Consider the following 17,937-nt stretch of genomic DNA (forward strand, 5'->3'; position numbering starts at 1 on the left):
GTGAGCATATTCCAGTAAATAATGACAATATTAAGTGGTATACAACACTGAAGCACAGAGTTTTACAATACTGGAAATGTATCGAGTCAGCATTTATTTGATCTATTATCTAATCTCACGACAGTTTTTTGAGAAAAACAGAAGAACTATAGCATTTAGATCAAAAGCATTAAGTCATCTACCAGCAATATGCACTCATACACATTCATGTTGCTTTGCAGCATCTGGAGCTAAGTTGAGTGAATCTTTCTGCAGATCTATCATGAGCTGTTTTAACAAACCCACTGCCTTTGTGTCCTGGCAACGTTATCAAAATGACCTCATTCAAATGAGGAACAGGACAGAGGAGTCTTCATGATGCTTCTCTCAGACTCCTTTCTGAAGAAAATGCACATGATTTTGAGCAGCAGGATGTTGCCTTTTTAAGCAGACACTACACTAAAGGGGTCAAGTAATGCACTTGTATGGGGCTCTTTTTTAGCAGCGGTTAAACACACACGAGGTTACCTGGAAAAGTCGAAGCATCGGGTCAGTGCCGATGGTCTTTGAGATAAATGAACATTTCCTCCACTGTAACTATGTTGCTCACTTCTGACTTTTTGTTGTTTATAGAATTCAAACTTATATATGGATTTGAATATACAGACATCGCATATAAGTTTGTTCATTTCAGAGTTGCTTTTGATCTTTTCATTTGATTTATGAACATTTATAAAATGTACAAACACCAGACTTCACCTTTAAGAGCTTCACCTCAGACTGTCCTCGATGTTGAAGGAGTCAGTAAAGTCAGTCCAACCTCACCTAAAGAGGCTAAACTTGTCACCACTGATGGGCCCCGAAGTGTTGATGCACATTTCTTGCTGTTAAGGCTGTAGACAAAAGTAACATGGCAGCATGGAGCTGGAAAGCTGTTGTATCTGATAAATGATCGAAGGAACACAACATGGGGCTCCTTAAAGAGTGGGACATTAATGTTTGTAAAGCAGTGTCACTCAGTGTGTTCTGCTACCAAACCCTGGTGACAAAAATCCTGACTCGACACTGAACTTCAGAGCTGATGTCATGAAGGCGATGGGCAGATTATTTTTTTTTCTACATGTCTTGGATTTGTTTTTCTAAGTGGGCAACAGGCATCTGTAAATATTTCTTTACATTCTGATAAAATAACAAAAACAGGAAAAGGGTCAAAATAATATGACATGAAAATCTGTTCAATCGGATCAAAAAGGACATTCACCATTATTAAATATTTCTCGTGACATATTGTATTATCAACACATAAATATCTATGCATTTCTCTGTGTCGAAACTAAAGCTCTTGCAATTACACTTTTATCTCTATGTTATCTTATAATATTCCCATATAGCCTACATAATGTGTCATTTATAGCTTATATCCTTGAATTTATAACAAATAAACATTTAATAAATAATGTTGATAGAAATCTTTTTTTTTTTTTTCTGTTGTTGTTCTTATCAAATATTAGAGCATGAAAAAACATTTGAGTTTTTCGGCCACTGGTTTGACAGCAGCTGTCCAATGTTGTAGCTGTAGCGTCCTTTGACCAGAAGATGGCAGCAGAGAGGCCGTACAGGCAGTGTGTTCTTGACCGGAAAGATCAGAGTAACATTTGACTAACACAACAGTCGCACCCTCTTTCCCATCTTCGATTTCCTACACAGCACTGTTACTGCTGAGTGTGTTTGACCTGTAAAGGTTTAGTTTTTGTAGATTTCAGACACTTAAGCATCAACAGAAGAACTACGTTTCTAAACGAGGATCCAGTGAAACAGGTTTTCATGTAAACTTGCACTACAGTACCATGATGTTGGTGTTGTCTGACAGAGGCGGTTCAGGGTGGAGACACAACAGAAGTGACTGGGGGGGGTTACAGCGCAGTCTCCTTCAGGTCGTTGAGGTTTGGCATCCGAGTGCGGGAGGCTCGGGTAAAGGTGGGTCCGTTCTGCCCCGGTTTGATGCCAAGCTGTTCGGGGGTGAACTGAGCGCCCTCTGCCCGCTGCAGAGCTGACACGTGCCAGCTGGACTCGATCTGCCCAGGAAGCGGGTAGCTGGTCTTGCGGCTCTTGGCCTGCTGGGTGGAGCTACTCACCCCGGGGTGCCCCCTACTCTCAGTGTGCCCTCGACCCTCGGGGTAGACTGGTTTCGTGGAGGGCTGAGGGGGGTTGGGGAGGGGGGCTTGGAAGCGCAGGTCAGGGGGAGGAGGAGGAGGTTGTCCTTGATTCGAGGAAGAAGGGGAGAGATGGAGGAGCCGGCGGAGTGACTTCAGGGGTTGACTCTGTCAGGAAAGAAACAAATAACTCAAAATGAAAAATATCATGTTTTCATCCTTCTGTCTCATCTATCTATCTATCTATCTATCTATCTATCTATCTATCTATCTATCTATCTATCTATCTATCTATCTATCTATCTATCTATCTATCTATCTATCTATCTATCTATCTATCTATCTATCTATCTATCTATCTATCTATCTATCTATCTATCTATCTATCTATCTGTCCTTATCAAGTGAGTGATAAGAACAAAAAGAAGTGGAGACAACTGGGGCTCATTCCTATCGGACACCTATATTTTTTATTTATGAACACAACTGGTTTTGATGTTTATAATGATATTTTAGTGAGAGCAAAATAATTGGGATAGAACTTCCAGGAGGGAGAATGTCAACAGCATAATAAAGCCGACACTAATGGAAAAAAGATGATTCTCAGCATCTGGCAACAAATTCAAACCCTTCTTTGTTCTTTGTTGGAAAATTGGGGCTTTTTTTTGGTTTGTCTAGAAGAACATATTTGTTTTGCCCAAACCTAAAAGTGGATACTACTTTCCTAAATAACAAGAACTCCATATAAGTAACATCCTCCTGTCCAACTGACACCTTAATGGCTGTTTGGGAAAATGACACCATCATTTTTGTGAGAGAACGTTCTGTGATCTTTTATCACATACAACATTACGTCTCCAGTATGTCCGTACCTGAGAGTGCGAGTCCACTGGTTTGTCTGGTGGCCAGTCATTGACTCTCTCTCTCTCCCTCCCTCTGTCCCTGTCTCTCTCTCGCTCCCTTTCTCTCTCTCTCTCTCTGTCTCGTTCCCTGCTCTGTTCCCGTTCTCGGTCTCTGTCTCTGGATCTCTCGCGATTTTTCCGTCGGCTGCCGTGGTGAGAGGATGACTTTGAGCTCCTCGGCAGGGACATGTGCTCTTGTCCGTTACCAGGAACCTAACACATGAGAAAGAACATACACACATTTTATTATGAGCTGTCCAGAACCACTAGGAATATTCTGATGAGGTTCTTCATGCATACCTCTCACAGCAGCTGACAAGTCACAAAGAGATGGGGATGGTGATCAATGACTGAAAGTTTGTGTGTGACTTCAGTCTATCTGCTGATTATCTTTCTGATAATAGATGAAATGATAACATACTCTGGCCTGTCAGCATTTAGAATCAGTCGAGAAAACATGTTCAAAAAGATATATAAACAACAAAATATCACCTTTAAAGAGGCTGACACTGGGAAACTAATGATATTATAAAAGTCTACAACACAATTGGAGAACAGGCTGTTAAGTCGAAGTGCTAAGCTAGTCTAACTAGCTGTTATCTGCAGCTTCATTTTACGGAACAGAGTGGTGTCGACCTTCTCTTTAAGCCTAATGAGCTTTATCTATGTTTTTGGACTATCAAAGAGCACAATACAGAGTCATTGAGTGTCTACAGAATGAGTTTGGATACATGTGTGGGTTCATGAGCGTACAAATGCATTGAATGCATTCATGGTCCTCATGTGATACTTTCTTTGAAAAGGATGAGTCTCGACGTGTGGGCCTCACAAACAGCACACACTGCAGCATGAAATCAATGTCTTACAATGTGATGTGAATGCAGGAGGACTGCTTTTGACATTCATTATAGCGAGACAAAATGGATGCACATACAGCGTGCAGTATTAGCCGCAAAACTTATTTGAAATCCTTTCAATTTGGAATATTCTACAGTCAATCAGTCATCGAGCTCTTGAGAGGATTTCAAAAAGGAGGTCATGTGTGAGTCAACATGCAGCCGTAGTGTTCGAGGTTAGATTACTGGTGAGGCAGGGTAGGGCACGGGAGGCTGGTGTTGTACCATAGGCGAGGCCACTACAGGTAGGACTTTGACAGCTGAGTTGTGCTTTAAGCTATTCTTAGAGCTAAAGAGGGGGAAAAGGCTTTTCTTGATGCTGGGGTTCCTCCCGTCCTCCATGTCCGTCTGTGGAGCAAAAGACGCACAGCCACAACTCTCAACACAAATCTCTGACAGCAAAGTGAAAAAACAACTGCAGCCACACAAAAGTCAACAGATCAAAGAAATCAAACTGAACAAAAGACACAGAGAATATTTTGGATTATAGCATGAAGATTTTGATAATTAAATTAAAAAAGTTAGAACTCTATGTGGGCTGTAATGTTATTATTTCAGTCATCTTTGCTTTAAAGAAGTAACACAGTCCAAAGTGAAACATCACGGTGAAGGCTAAAAGGGCTACACAGAAGTGGTAAGACGATCAGATGTGTTCAAAGCAAGCTAGCTTAGCTAGCCACAAAGAAAGTGTCTCCTCACTGTTGGCGATATTCCCAAACTGCACTGGAAAATTGTAGAGTGAAAAACATGGGTGAAAATGCAGAACAGTTCAAAAGTTGAGTACAAGTTTTTGTACTCATCTTATAAATAGTGCAACAAAAGAAACGATTCAAACCGGTTCACTTAAAGGCTGTGATTTTTACCAGTGAGAAGATGTTACTTTCTTTGATTTCTGAATGGAATTCACCGTCATTCGTCTCCGGTCTAACTGATCACCATTTACTTTACAATAACTAATTTTAAAAAACAAAACAATGTAAAAAAAAAGACACAAGTGGAAAAATGAATGAGCTTACGATTTGTGTCTTCTTCTTCTTCTTTTTAATGGATCTAAAGAAGCCTTGTTTTTCCTTCTCTTTGATTGGCTCCGGAGGATTCATGACCATCGCTTCAGCAGCAGTCCTACAAGGCAAATGTGGACATGATTCATGTCTCATAATAACTTTGCTTCGCACTGAATCTGTCATATTCCAGGTTACTTCTGGGCTTAAGTGAGTGGAAGACAATAACTGATCTTGGAATAATAGATACTCAGGAAGATGATCGATATTCAAATGATTCACTCCTAATAAACTGAATACATGTATAAAAAAATTCCACAATCACAGAGAAAAAGATCTCATTTCAAATGTTTGAGACAAAGTTGAAAAGGTTTTCATTCTTTTGAACTTAAACATTATGTTATAAGCAGCACCACATCTTGGAAGCACTAAAATATCTGATGGATCGAAGTTAGTGTAACAAACCTTAAATAAGAATCCAAAAAAGCTTGGGGCACTAACTATAGTGGTTAGTGTATGCTCATCATGAACAGAGGCTTTTAGTCCCCAATTGTACGTGGTGCAGCCCAGGTTTCAAATGAGACCTGTGGCTCCTCTACCACACGTCATTCCCAACTCTCTCTCTCTTCCTGACTTCTGACTCTTTCCACCAGACACCAAAAAAAAAAAAAAACACAAATAAAATCTGAAAATGCTGTTATAGGTTACAGGTCACACTGATCTGGTTGTTAAACCATAAAGAGACAGTTATCAGATTACATAATTTACATAAGCAAAACTACATTTCTGTTGGGCAGTGGGCCCATCAGAGAATAAACCTTCATTGTAAACAGTGCAGAGGTGTAGTGCTGTTTGTATGACTGTGGGATTAGTTGTATGATACCTACTAGTTGCCCGTTTTAATTTAATGAAATGACTTGCAAGTTGGGAGGCCCTTCTACCTTTTTTAATAGTGGATGCTCCAGTTTTTAGTTCAGGTGTTTTGAGAGAAGAAAATAACTCCTCACCAGTCAAAAGCAGTCTGACGTTTGGAGTGGTTGGGCATGGCAACTGGGTCTCCAGGTACAACAGGTACGACCGGCCCTCGACCCTGCCCGACGCCATCGTGGAAAGAGGAGGAGTTATCTGGTCGGGGGGAAGGGACTGAAGACAAAACAGAGAAAATAATACATACATACAAACAAAATACATTCTTTCTATCAGCAGATCTCCTTTAGGTTCTTTGTTTGCAATTCTTCCGTTTTGTTTTTTGTTTTTTCAATTCCTCAAATCCCATACTTTGTATAAAGTAGTAGCCTAATTAAGCAGTTCTACATGCTTAAACTCAATAATCACTTCAGTAACATGGAAAAACTAGCTGTTTAAAAATGTTTACTTCCGATGTAACTCACTTCTCAAAAATCTGCATCATGTGGCACATAGAAATAAACATGCTGTCATGAAGCTATTCCTGTCCCCTACCACGGTAAAAGCTGCCAACTCTCCGTGGCATGGACTCAGTGAAGATCATCCGGTTCTCCTTGGAGGAACCGCCGTCTTCAACATGCGGGTCGTGATACATACCGACCTAAGACACACACACATACACAAAACCAAACAGAGTTCATCAGAATCTTGAGCTTTGCGATTGAGAATCTCCATTTACGTCTCTTCTTATCTTATCATTAGCTGTCACATTCTCTGCTGGCTCACGTCACAAGACATAGGGGACGATCTTAGAGCTTTTCAGTGATGTTACATTTATACCAGCGACAGCGTGCAGTGAAGCTGTTTGCCTGATAGAAACAGAGAAAGCTATGGAAACCAGCGTTCAGAAGAGCTACTGTCTGTGTTCAGTGAAGTGGTCTGGAGGGTCGGACCTCGTTTTTAGAGCGCTGCGTATGATAAGCAGCAGCGTTGTCCCTCGTAGAGTCTTTGATGGGGGCACAGGGGTGGCTCAAGTCTTTAGGGGACTGCTCACTCTGTTGGGAAGACGGACAGGTGCAGGTCAAAGCAGACTAAAAAGCAGCATGAAGCAGAGGCAATGGTAATGTAAGACAGTGACAGACCCTGCAAACTCACACCAATTCAAGATCACATACACGCACTACTAAAGTAATAGATTCCCCTTTTGACCCCCTTAGACAAAATGTAAGGCTCTAGTTAACAGACGATTGTTCCCTCCTGCTGATCACCGCTGGATAACACAGGCCTCTTGCCTCTTCCTAACTTCATGGGACTCCAGGTCAACTGTAAGAGCTAATACAGTAAAGCAGGCAGGCTGAGGAGCAATAACAGCGAGGCCACAAAGTGGTGGCAAACACTGCCTTCCAGATTAATCAGAAAGAATAAGAAAACATTTACAACATGTTGTTTTGCTATGCTGATTATTGTATTCCCATTTAAGTTATTCTGGGCTTTTTTTTTTTTACAAGTTTTAAAGACCCTGTTGTCTTTAGTTAAAAAGGCTCATCACTATATCATAATTCTTACTTCAATGTCATATGTGCATCCAGCTGCAGATTAAGAATTACCTAATAATTTACATTTCCTTATTTCGTTTAATTCAGCCCTAAAACTGAATCTTTTTTCAATAACTGTTATTAGTCTCTTTTTCCTGTTGCCTCAATGTTCTTCAAGGGTGGATGTTCGTGTGAGATAAAGGATCTACAGTTCTATTGTGTGTGTTGTAGTTATTGGAAACATTCACCCTTACATTTCCTCTTCCACTAACCCTGGTCATGTCATCTGTGCAGTCCTCTCTGGACGAGCTAACCGAGTGTCCCGTCAGGGTGGTCCGGTGCTGCAGCTGAGGAGAGAGGAGCTGCAGACTGCTGGCACGTGTTGGTATCGCCTGCCCCGGTGCAGGAAGGCCCGCCATCCCACCCTCCACCCCGTGTGGTCGGTGACGCTCCCTCCTCACGTACATAGAGTGGCGTTGAGGCCTTTGCTGGGAGGAGAAGGGTGAGGTGTAGCCCAGGCCGTAATGATAAGACTCGTGTGGAGAAGGTAGAGTGTGTGTGGAAGACATCCCGGCTCCTCCAGGGTCTAAAAGCTCCGGAGCACCGGCCTCCTCTGGAGAAGAGGAAGACAAGAAGAAAGAAAAGATCAAAGTCATCACATCTTCAAGTAATGACAACTTTCATTATGGAGAATTCAAGTATATTGAAGGATTAACTGGGTGGAAAATGTCCCAGACCAGTTTGTAAAGTCTACATCATCATCTTCTATTTTAGCCTAAAGTCTGAGTCATAGATTTTGTAAAACTATATAAGACGGCAAAACCATGAACACTTGCATTTAGAAAGAAACATGAAACAAGTACCATCTTTTTGTTTCATTGTGTATCTCTGCAGAGCGTGTGATGGTGAATAAAACTTTCCTGGGACGACGAGGGAATGGTCCACTTATTAATCTTTTGCGTGTTTTTTCTCTCTCAGACAATAAAAATAAACATAATATCTTTGTACTTTCTTCCAGGCATTGCAAAGATATCGTGTTTTTTTTCTGGAATAGGAAAGTCATAAATTCCCTGAACTTTGACAATAAACCTAAAACCAGTCAAATCTGATCGCATCACTATGTAATTCAAGTTGAATTTGGTCCAAATGTTTTGATGTATAGCATTGAAAATAATGTATTATCAAAATGTCAGACCAAGTGAAACTAAAAACATTTAGCTGGAAAAAGATGTTAGTTTGCTTTGCTGTTTCCATAAATAATGAGTGATAATTAAGTTGACATAGCAGTACAAACCTGACTCTTGACCCTACCTGGTGTTAAAGGTTTATGTCTGGATTTGTGTCTGGACGAGGAGTCCAGTGTGCTGCTCTCCATGCGGACGTTGCCGCTGCTACGTGAAGCGGGGCTGTGTCCAGATCGATCACTGTGTCGAGCAGATGGGCTGCCGGGCGGTCCGGGTGGACCTGAAGGAGCGTTGAGGTCTAAACAGCTGGCTGGAAAGAAGCGAGCACTGGGCTGCATCCCAACGTTGGTGTTGGAGTTTGGGTCATCGAGGTGGAGTCGACCATCACTGAGGTTCCCGACAGATTTAGAATCGCTCAGTGCACTGTGGCTCTTTGACAGGCTGAGATAAGACGCTGAACTCTTAGAGGACGAGGACATGGACCCGTGAGTAGAGTCGGCCATACTGTGGGTGTGTCGGCCATGTTGTTTTTCTGCTGCAGACTGCAGGGTATTGTTCTTTCCTTCCAAGAAGGTGTGGCGGCTGGCCTGCTGCTGCTGCTGCTGCTGCTGCTGCTGCTGCTGCTGAGAGCGGGAGGAGCTGGATTTGCTGTGGCTGTACTTCCCTCCGTGTCCCTGTTCTGAAAGCTTCGGGGAAGGTCCCATGCTGAAATCAAACTCTGTCTTGCCTTTGGTGTCTTTGGGACTGAGGAGGTGCGGCAGGTTGTTGTTGGCAAGGTCTTTGCTGGATGAGGCCGAACGATTGAGGGTTTGGGACAAGTACTGGCCCTTTGGGAGGAGTTGAGGGCTCAGACTGGAGGGGGTTGGCTTGTTCCCGTTGAGGAAACCCTTGTTGCTGAGGTGATGTAGGTCGCCATGGCGAGGGAGGCTGGAACATTCTTTGCTGTTGGAGCGACGGCTCGTGCTCTTGGTGTGACTCCTTGATGAGAGAGACAGATAAGTGTTGTATAAGACAACTAAGTAACCGTTGCCAAAACTTTTGGAACGAAGATCCAACTCACTCAGTTCTGATTCCGATAATTCTAAGACTGCTTGTTCCAAGAAATGTTTAAACAACGTTTTTATTATTGCAAGATGAAATGCTAATGGTTATATACATTTGCTCCAAATAACTGATGATGATAATTCCACGTTAATTGCATGTCACCAAAAATATTAATTAGAGGGTTGTTTTAAAATGTGAATGTCAAACTGCTTAAGTTGGAATCAAACAACTCAGGGTTAACTATTCCATACCAAAGAGGGTCACGAAGTCTGATATGTTCCTTTCAGAGGTACAGCATGCTCTCCACGGATGAATGATATGTTGATGTAATAAGACAGAGATCAGTCAGAGAAGATTTCCACAACTCTTTAAACAAAGGTGTCTATGACGGTTTTCACTCTATAAACCAAAATAAGTCAAAGTGTTTAAAGACATGGATTCAAATTGCGACTGGTCGTCAACCTACCCAAAGGAGCACATGTCACTTTGCTGTTCTCTCCCTACAAAACAGCAATGAAATCGACTCTACCCTACCTAAAGTGTATCATCTGGGTGTACACACCCTCCCTCACTTTGAAATCAACCTTCACAACAGCGCCCTAAGTCACTAACTAGACTCTTTTCCTCTGTTGCCCCCCGATGGTAGAACAAACTACTAAACACCATTCAATCCGCAGAGTGTCTATATACCTTTAAGAAAAAGCAAAAGACTCAGCTCTTTTATGAATACCTATGCACTTAATGATATTGATGATGATGATTTTTGGGTGGTTTTGACTCTACGGAACAGCTGTCGATGTCGTGCTTTTCCTCTGAGTTTTTTTGCACTTACTGACATCATTTCCTTCTCATTAAGCGTCTGCTTAATGAATTGTAGAAATGGAATTGTGCAGGAAGACGCTGCGACAGAAAGCTTACGTATCGGATCTAACCTTGTCGGAACTGTGTTCTCTCCGTGATGGTGCGTTTTCCTTTTGGAGGAGCGCGGCGGGTTTGGGGACGCAGGAGGAGGTCGTTCTCTCTCTGCCTGTCTCAGAGGCTGGAAGGCTGGATGGTTTAAACTCTGCTCAGTCAGGTAACGCTCTGTGGGGTTCAGCAGCAACAGGCTCTGATGGGAGCGAAAGGGGCAACATACTTACTCAAATGATTTGACAAAATGTGACAGAACTTGAATAGACCTGGATTAAAATTGTCATGTATATTCTAATTTCATGTGTGAGTACTATTTCAATTTTTCTGTGTCTTACCTTCATCAGATCCAACATCAAACCACTCAGGATACACTGGTACCTTCTCTCCAAAGTCTGAGGATGAGTAACAGAGGGAAACTAGCACACACACACACACACAGACACACACACACACACACACACACACACATACAATTACATTTGTTACTATTACAATTTAAAAACTCCAATAGATGTTCTTGTCAGTAAAAAAAATAAAATATATGCTCTTGGTTTAAATCATACAAAAGCTCACCAGCTCACACTAAACATGCACACATACACACACATATCGACACACACACACACACACACACGCACGCGCACACACACACACACACACACACACACACACACACACACACACACGTCTTCTGGGACATTTTTGTTAGCTGCTAAACTGAACACCAACCACCTATCTCATGAGTCATAGCAATCTACTCAGTCATAGTGCTGGGAACATTGCCACGAGAGAGAGCGAGAGATAGAGAGAGAGAGAGAGAGAGAGAGAGAGAGAGAGAGAGAGAGAGAGAGAGAGAGAGATAGAGGGGGAAAGAAAGAAAAAGAAGGCAGACAGAGCAAGAGGGACAGACAGAGCGAGAGCTGGAGATATAAAGGAAGGAGAGGAAACAATTTCAGGAGGAGGAGTTAGAAGAACAGGAGATGTGTGGAACACAAGCTTCTGTAAAGAAATGAAAGATAAAAGTCTCCTACCCTGATTCCATGAAAGCGAGGGTTGTTGTAGAAAAGTTTCATCTGTTCTGCAGGAAGAGGCCCCAAAACTTTCTGAATGGTGAAGAGCTAGAGAGCAAATAACGCAGAAACAATGTTGGTAGTGTGATAGTAGTCTTTACTCGACAACAGCTCTTGCTTTGTTAACAAGGTGTGTTAGAATGTCCTTGAGCATACTTGAAAAGATTGATGCTCTATATTCATCCTTTTTTTTCCTTAAATTCACTGTTGATTTTGGAGACCAAACAAGTTCACCAGTTAGGAGGTAAGATTGTCTGTTAAGCTCCTGTGTTCATGACTAGGCTTTTTCTAATCCCATATCTGAGCATAAAATCTCACTCTACGTGAGTTGTATGGAGGATTTTTTCCGCTGCGTAGATTATCAAATTCGTGGACATTTTGTGGATTTTCTGATTTGTATGAATACAATTGCTTTGACTTTTTAAGTCCACCATGTTGTCTTCTAGCTGCTGATAGACACAGCTGTGTTGTTTCAAAGCTGAGTCCAAAAGACTGTAACTGTGATTCTTGTATAACAACTTTTCTTAACACTGTTAAATGCTTAGCTATAAAAGTCTATTTTGTCCTTTTCAGAAAAAAAAAAAAAAAAAAAATCACGCTATGATCATGATCTTTATTAGGTACAGATAAATAATTAATTCAGCCATCAGAAGAGTCGAAGAAAACTCAAAGAGATTCATTTTAAAAAGGTATGAGGCATAAACGTTGCAAATCCTCACAGTGGGGAAGCTGAAATCTACAAACATCCATTTGTCACTTTTATGCGGAAAACAGCTTAAAATGGTTCATTTCTCATCGATAGCATAGCTAATTAAGTTTCTGTCAGTACATTACACACCTGATCTATTTCACTCTCTCCAGGGAACAAGGGCTGTCCGTCACTCAGCTCCCCGAGGATACACCCCACTGACCACATGTCCACGGCCTTTCCATACGGAGCCCTACCATGGTGAGAAAAAGAGACGGGGAGGTAAAACTATCATTGTGACAAAGTCAATAAGAGCTTGTGACCACTCCGTCACTTCGACAGCATGGGTGATGATGGTGTTGAAAGGGATGGAAAATGAAGCGACTCAAATGAAGAGGAGATGATTATGAGGATCAAGGTAATGGCTGTGACAGGGTGATGATGTAAGTGGCGTGAAATAAAATAAAATAAAATAAGATCATGGATGCCGTCTTTCTGTTGGAGACGCTCAACAAGATGCACCCGTTTATGGAGGAAGGGAGGAGACTGGTTAGAAATGGTGAGAGATCTGGCAGCAGAGAAGCAGAGGAGCGGTGGTGTTGGAGGGAGCGAGTATTTGAGTGGGCGGCATTCAAACGCTGTCTCAATAAATGTTCCAGGGCATTTACTAAATCAGGCTACAGCAGTGAAGCAAGATGACGTTCTGCTGTCTCCCAGCTAGAATGGACATTCAATGCAGCAAAAGGGAATCAAAAACAACATGAGCTACGACGACAACTGCGAAACAGAAATGTGATCTCAGGGTGGTTTGTGCCATAGTGCTGTAGAAGGTGAATCTGCACATATCAGGAAAGAATTTAAAGCCAAATAATATGAATTAAAACAATGGAGATGAAGAAGATGAATCATTTTTAGAAAAAATGGTTTTGTGACTCAACCATAGATTGTATTGACAGCTGAATACCATGTCTCAAGTGAAGCCAAAAGATTTAGGTCATAACCCTCCCTCCTCTAAGTTAAACGTACAGCATGCTGCCCGGGGGCTCTCAATGCAAACAAAAACAAAAGATGACGTAGAGGCTGGTGGAGAATCATGGGAGTGATTCTCGCTGCTTGTTGCAGAAGTGGCTTGATGTCATTACAGCGGCTCTTCCTGCCGATCCTTACTGCGCTGACCCTGCTTCCAAATTTGCATTATGTCAGCACCTACCAGAGAGGTATTTGGGCTTCAACTTTGTCAAATAGGAGAATGCTGTTGTCCGTTTACAGTCTACTGACATAAATAGAAAGAAAGTGTTGTCATGCTGTATGACCTTTTTATGTATATATGCATGTTCCTGTAATTTCACCAAACGCAGACAGAATAAAAATCTTGAATCTTGTATTCATATAGTCTTTGTCTGCAATGCAATACAGTTCCACAATCTGTTTAATTAATCTTAATCTCTAGGTGTTTTACTGCTGGTCTTTACACTGTGCAACTGAAAAGATAGGTCAATCAAACAATTAAGTTTTCTAGTACAATTTGAAAAGGTTTTCACAATTTGAAAAGAATCGCCAATGTACATCCAAAACTTAAAAAAAAAAAAAAACACATCACCAAAAAAGGTTTTTGTCATTAAATCAAGAACTGGACTTTTCTTCAACCATACTGTTGAAGGAGTCAAATATTTTTACAAGCCGTGGCAGTATTATAATCATGACTGGACACTTGAGTCTGTGCTGAATGTGAATGGATGAAATATGAACCAATAGAAGAACAGTTATTATCTAGCATGTTTAAGTTGGATGCTTCTGCTGCTTGTTTTTAAAGGCTAACTTGAAACCATGAGCCTAATATTGTCCTGAATAATTGTCCTGACATGTTTGTGTTTCTAATTTTAAGGGAGTGCAAACAATTAACACTATCTCAGGATAAAGATGCACTAATCTGCTGGTCAGTATTAACACCAGTTCTTCATGAGCAGCTTATGTAATGAATCTGGTATTAGCCAAGACTCCATGTTTTTTACAGCTGCATCGTTCATCCATCCTTTAGCTACGCTGGCTTATCCTTAAGGGTGTCGAAAAGGGGGTGATGGATCCAATCCCAGCTGACAGTGGGCGAGGGGAGGGTCAATGACAGGGCTGACACATAGAGGCTGCATACATGCTCACTTTCACACAGCAGAGTCATCAGAGTCACCAATTAACCCACCTGCCTCATGTCTCTAGGATGTGGGAGGAAAGCCGATGCAATCCAACATTGTAACTTTATCCTGCATACACACCTGAACCACTCTACCAGTCTGCAGGATCATTTTAGGCAAAAAAAAACACAGCATGACACTTTTCTTTCAACTACTCATATTTTGAATTTTCTTTCCAGGGGATCCAGGTGGTGCTTTAATTTTGTGTTGTTTTTTGTTGGTTCTGGGGGTTGTTTTCTGTTGTCTTCATATAACCGCATATTTTGTTTTTAGTATTTCTATGTATAGTGTGAAATCCCAAACTGTGGTATTGGACACTTTATTGAGGGTATCTGAACCAATCTTGTAATCTTCTCAGAACTGAGAAAATAAAATATGACAAAATGCTGAGGATGATTTGCAAAAGCCAACAGAATAAGTTGTGTTTCTCTCTTTTCTTGTGCCTCACTCAACAGACTCCTACACACAGACACACTTAAACACAGACTCACCCCAGCAGCAGCTCCGGCGAGCGGTACCAGCGTGTAGCCACATACTCAGTGTAGTTGGCATCTGTTCCTTCAGACAGGTTACGAGCAAAACCTGAGCCAGAGTAACATGAAAATAAATAAATCATCCAGAGCTCTGAGTGTATTTAGACATCCAGCAGTCTGTCAAAATATGCAGACAAGTCAGAGTCTTTCACATGAAGATATAAATATCCCACAAGTCAGAATAAAGTATCATCAGCCCTCAAATCGTTTGGACAGCTTCAGTAACAACATGCTCATCGTCTTATGTGACCAGGCTCTAATTGGTTCTGTCACCGCAGGCAGGCTGAGACCCCGCATTAGATAACTGGAAAACAGAGTCAATCTGAAGCATGAAAATTCACAATACACAGAACGCCTGCTACAACAGTGAATAACAAACAAATCTCACCCCAGCCAACTCAGTATGGCTGCATGAGCCATTTATGCAAAGCTAAGTTACCGTGTGATTTTGCATTTCGAAATGGAGAACACACGCCTGGGAAACTTCAAATGATTAACCTTACATTCTTACCTCGGACAGATTCAATGTGATAACAACTAACGGAGGACATTTGATTAGATTGGTCGGCTGCTTCCCAAAACCTCACTTGTTTTCTCTGATACACAAATAACAAGGAGACACATTAATGCTGGTGATTCTAATAGTTGACCAGGCCCAACAAACAAAAAAATATATAATCCAGAAATATCTGTGGAAATCAAATACGTTTTTTCCTTCTCATGATCAATCTGGATTTATAGCACTATGTCTAATAAATCACTCCGAGCTGATACGGATTATTTAACAGACTGATTTTACAAGCAACTACCTTTATTTGACAAGGCAAATGTGCAGGGACTTAAATGTAATGTAATGTAAATCTCTGATGCCAATACTGCTGCTGTGAAGAACGGGAGAAGGCTAAAGACTCACCAAAGTCACAGAGTTTGAGGACGTCCTCCGAGCTGATGAGGAGGTTCTCCGGCTTGATATCTGTAAGAGACGAAAAAGCTGTTATAGCTTTACATGTTTACATTCATCAAACAAATATGTGCATAAACAAATCACTACAAAGACCTCTATCTCTATTTGAAAAATATCCAAGTGTAGTATTGAATGTTGTTGAAGATTTAATCCCCTTCAACAACACAAACATCTTCTAAAATGGAAATGTAAGCTGCCACATTGTGTTTTGTAAGCTGCCAATGGATGCTTTGAATTTTCCTCAGGATCGATAAAGTATTGATTCTTTTGATATCGAGCAGACACAAGAACCTAGTTATAAAATATCCTTACCTCTGTGTACGATCTCATTCGTGTGACACCAGTTGATAGCTTTGATGAGCTGGTAGATGTAGCTGCGGACTTTATCAGGTGGTGCACCGTTGGGCAGTTCCTCTAAGAGCTCCAGCATGTTCTACAAACAACATCAACAATACAAGAACAGATGAATTAGGGCTGCTGAAGTTTTTTTTCCGAACACTTCTGAGATAATTATTACCCCGGGGATTCCTTTCCCGGGTCTTTTCCTTTTCTAAACCCTGACTGTGAGTGAAAGGGGACGCCGTGCTATGATGACTAGAGTACAGTATGAAAATCAGTCATGAAATAAACAGTTGGCTGGAAACCCTGGCAACACAGTGGGGAATACCATTATTCGCCAGCAGCATAGTTCATATGTTGCCATGGTGATGATTTTTTTTTATAGTTAACTGAGCAGTCTCAGCATCCTGAGTCCAGATCTATGAGACTAGAGAGGTAATGATAGAGTGAATGTGACCAAAAGCAGTGAAATAATAATGACAGTGTACCCTCTCAACATATTCAAAGACAAGGTATAGTTTTCCCCTGCGGCGAAAAGCTTCCTTAAGCTCGACGATGTTGTCCTGCTTCAGCGTCCGAAGCATCTTCAGCTCCCGAAGAGTTGTTTCTTTGACCTCCTCATTTTCTATACAGAAATGAGCAAAAATAGACATAAAGCAGCGGTTCAGCTCGTTCCTTTTTCACCCCATCCTTTCCTCCCTCCATCAGCAATTCACTCACCTTCGCTGTCTTTGAACTTCTTAATGGCCACCAGCTCATTGGTTTCCTGTGAAGACACAAGGATGAGAGGTGTGGTAAGACAAGAGATAGCTTACCGAGACAAACTAAGACCTCTGCCACTTTCTGAAATAGATTTATTGATGTAAAAATACATCCAACATAAAACAACGAAAGATCAGAAATGAAAGTATTTCTAGAAAAAAGCTTGGGGGAGATGCTTTAAATGGTATGGATATTCTTTACATAAACAAGCGCCTAAGTTACTGACAGTGCATCACAAAAGCCATGCCAGTTCTTTTATTTAAATTATTTCAAAACAAGGCACTCGCAAAGACACACAAAAAAACATCCTGAGCATAGTTAATATGCATCCTCCTTAGGTTCTTGCAGCTTGCTTGGCTGACCTTGCTGAATTTTACAAGCGGGTGTTTGCTGCCATTTCTGGGATTAATTGTAGCTTCAAACGTGCTGTGGCGGAAAGCTCTGGTTTAGGCATTACGTTTTTACCAAACTCTTAAAAAGGGATGAATTATTTATGTTTAAAAAGTTAAACATGAGTCGGTATAGGCGCCTGAATCGAAGCTTGATCGAAAGGCAACGTCTTCCTTGGACTTTGTCAAGGAAGACATTTTCAGGTCTTTAACTAAGTCCAGTTGCCTTTGGATCAAGCTATGATCTACCATGACAAGGAAGACTGAGAAACCTACACAGACGCCACCTGAATCTTTACCCCCACAGCCCGGTGTTGAAGCTGTCAAGGAGTGTCTTTGCAGAGACCCTGGTGAAGTGGAAATATCTGGTTTAAGATAACTTAAGTGTGTTTTGAACCAGTGGTTTCCAGCTGGTACAGCCTCAGGACCCACCAACAACTTCTCCATGAAAGAATTGTGACCCACATTTCTATTAACTTTTAAACCAACAG

General features: G+C 41.4%; 1 protein-coding gene across 2 annotated transcripts in view; it reads right to left on the reverse strand.

The window, feature by feature from the left end:
* Positions 1-679: 679 nt before the first annotated feature.
* The window catches only part of cdkl5 (cyclin dependent kinase like 5), a 30,020-nt gene continuing 12,762 nt past the window's right edge, over positions 680-17,937 (reverse strand). The window contains exons 4-21 of one of the 2 annotated variants that reach the window (XM_079339429.1): positions 17,016-17,061; positions 16,784-16,920; positions 16,269-16,389; positions 15,906-15,965; positions 14,951-15,041; positions 12,421-12,523; positions 11,544-11,630; positions 10,848-10,928; positions 10,533-10,708; positions 8,684-9,534; positions 7,645-7,985; positions 6,791-6,892; positions 6,393-6,498; positions 5,939-6,074; positions 4,947-5,052; positions 4,117-4,278; positions 3,005-3,247; positions 680-2,300 (exon numbers count right to left, since the gene is read on the reverse strand). In XM_079339429.1, coding sequence (XP_079195555.1) covers positions 1,893-2,300; positions 3,005-3,247; positions 4,117-4,278; positions 4,947-5,052; positions 5,939-6,074; positions 6,393-6,498; positions 6,791-6,892; positions 7,645-7,985; positions 8,684-9,534; positions 10,533-10,708; positions 10,848-10,928; positions 11,544-11,630; positions 12,421-12,523; positions 14,951-15,041; positions 15,906-15,965; positions 16,269-16,389; positions 16,784-16,920; positions 17,016-17,061 — 3,357 coding nt within the window. In that variant the 3' untranslated portion in view covers positions 680-1,892. The remainder of the gene's footprint in view (positions 2,301-3,004; positions 3,248-4,116; positions 4,279-4,946; positions 5,053-5,938; positions 6,075-6,392; positions 6,499-6,790; positions 6,893-7,644; positions 7,986-8,683; positions 9,535-10,532; positions 10,709-10,847; positions 10,929-11,543; positions 11,631-12,420; positions 12,524-14,950; positions 15,042-15,905; positions 15,966-16,268; positions 16,390-16,783; positions 16,921-17,015; positions 17,062-17,937) is intronic. The other variant, XM_079339430.1, reaches the window with a different exon arrangement.

Source organism: Symphodus melops (assembly GCF_947650265.1).
Source record: "Symphodus melops genome assembly, chromosome: 3".
In the NCBI taxonomy this organism is placed as follows: Eukaryota; Metazoa; Chordata; class Actinopteri; order Labriformes; family Labridae; genus Symphodus; species Symphodus melops.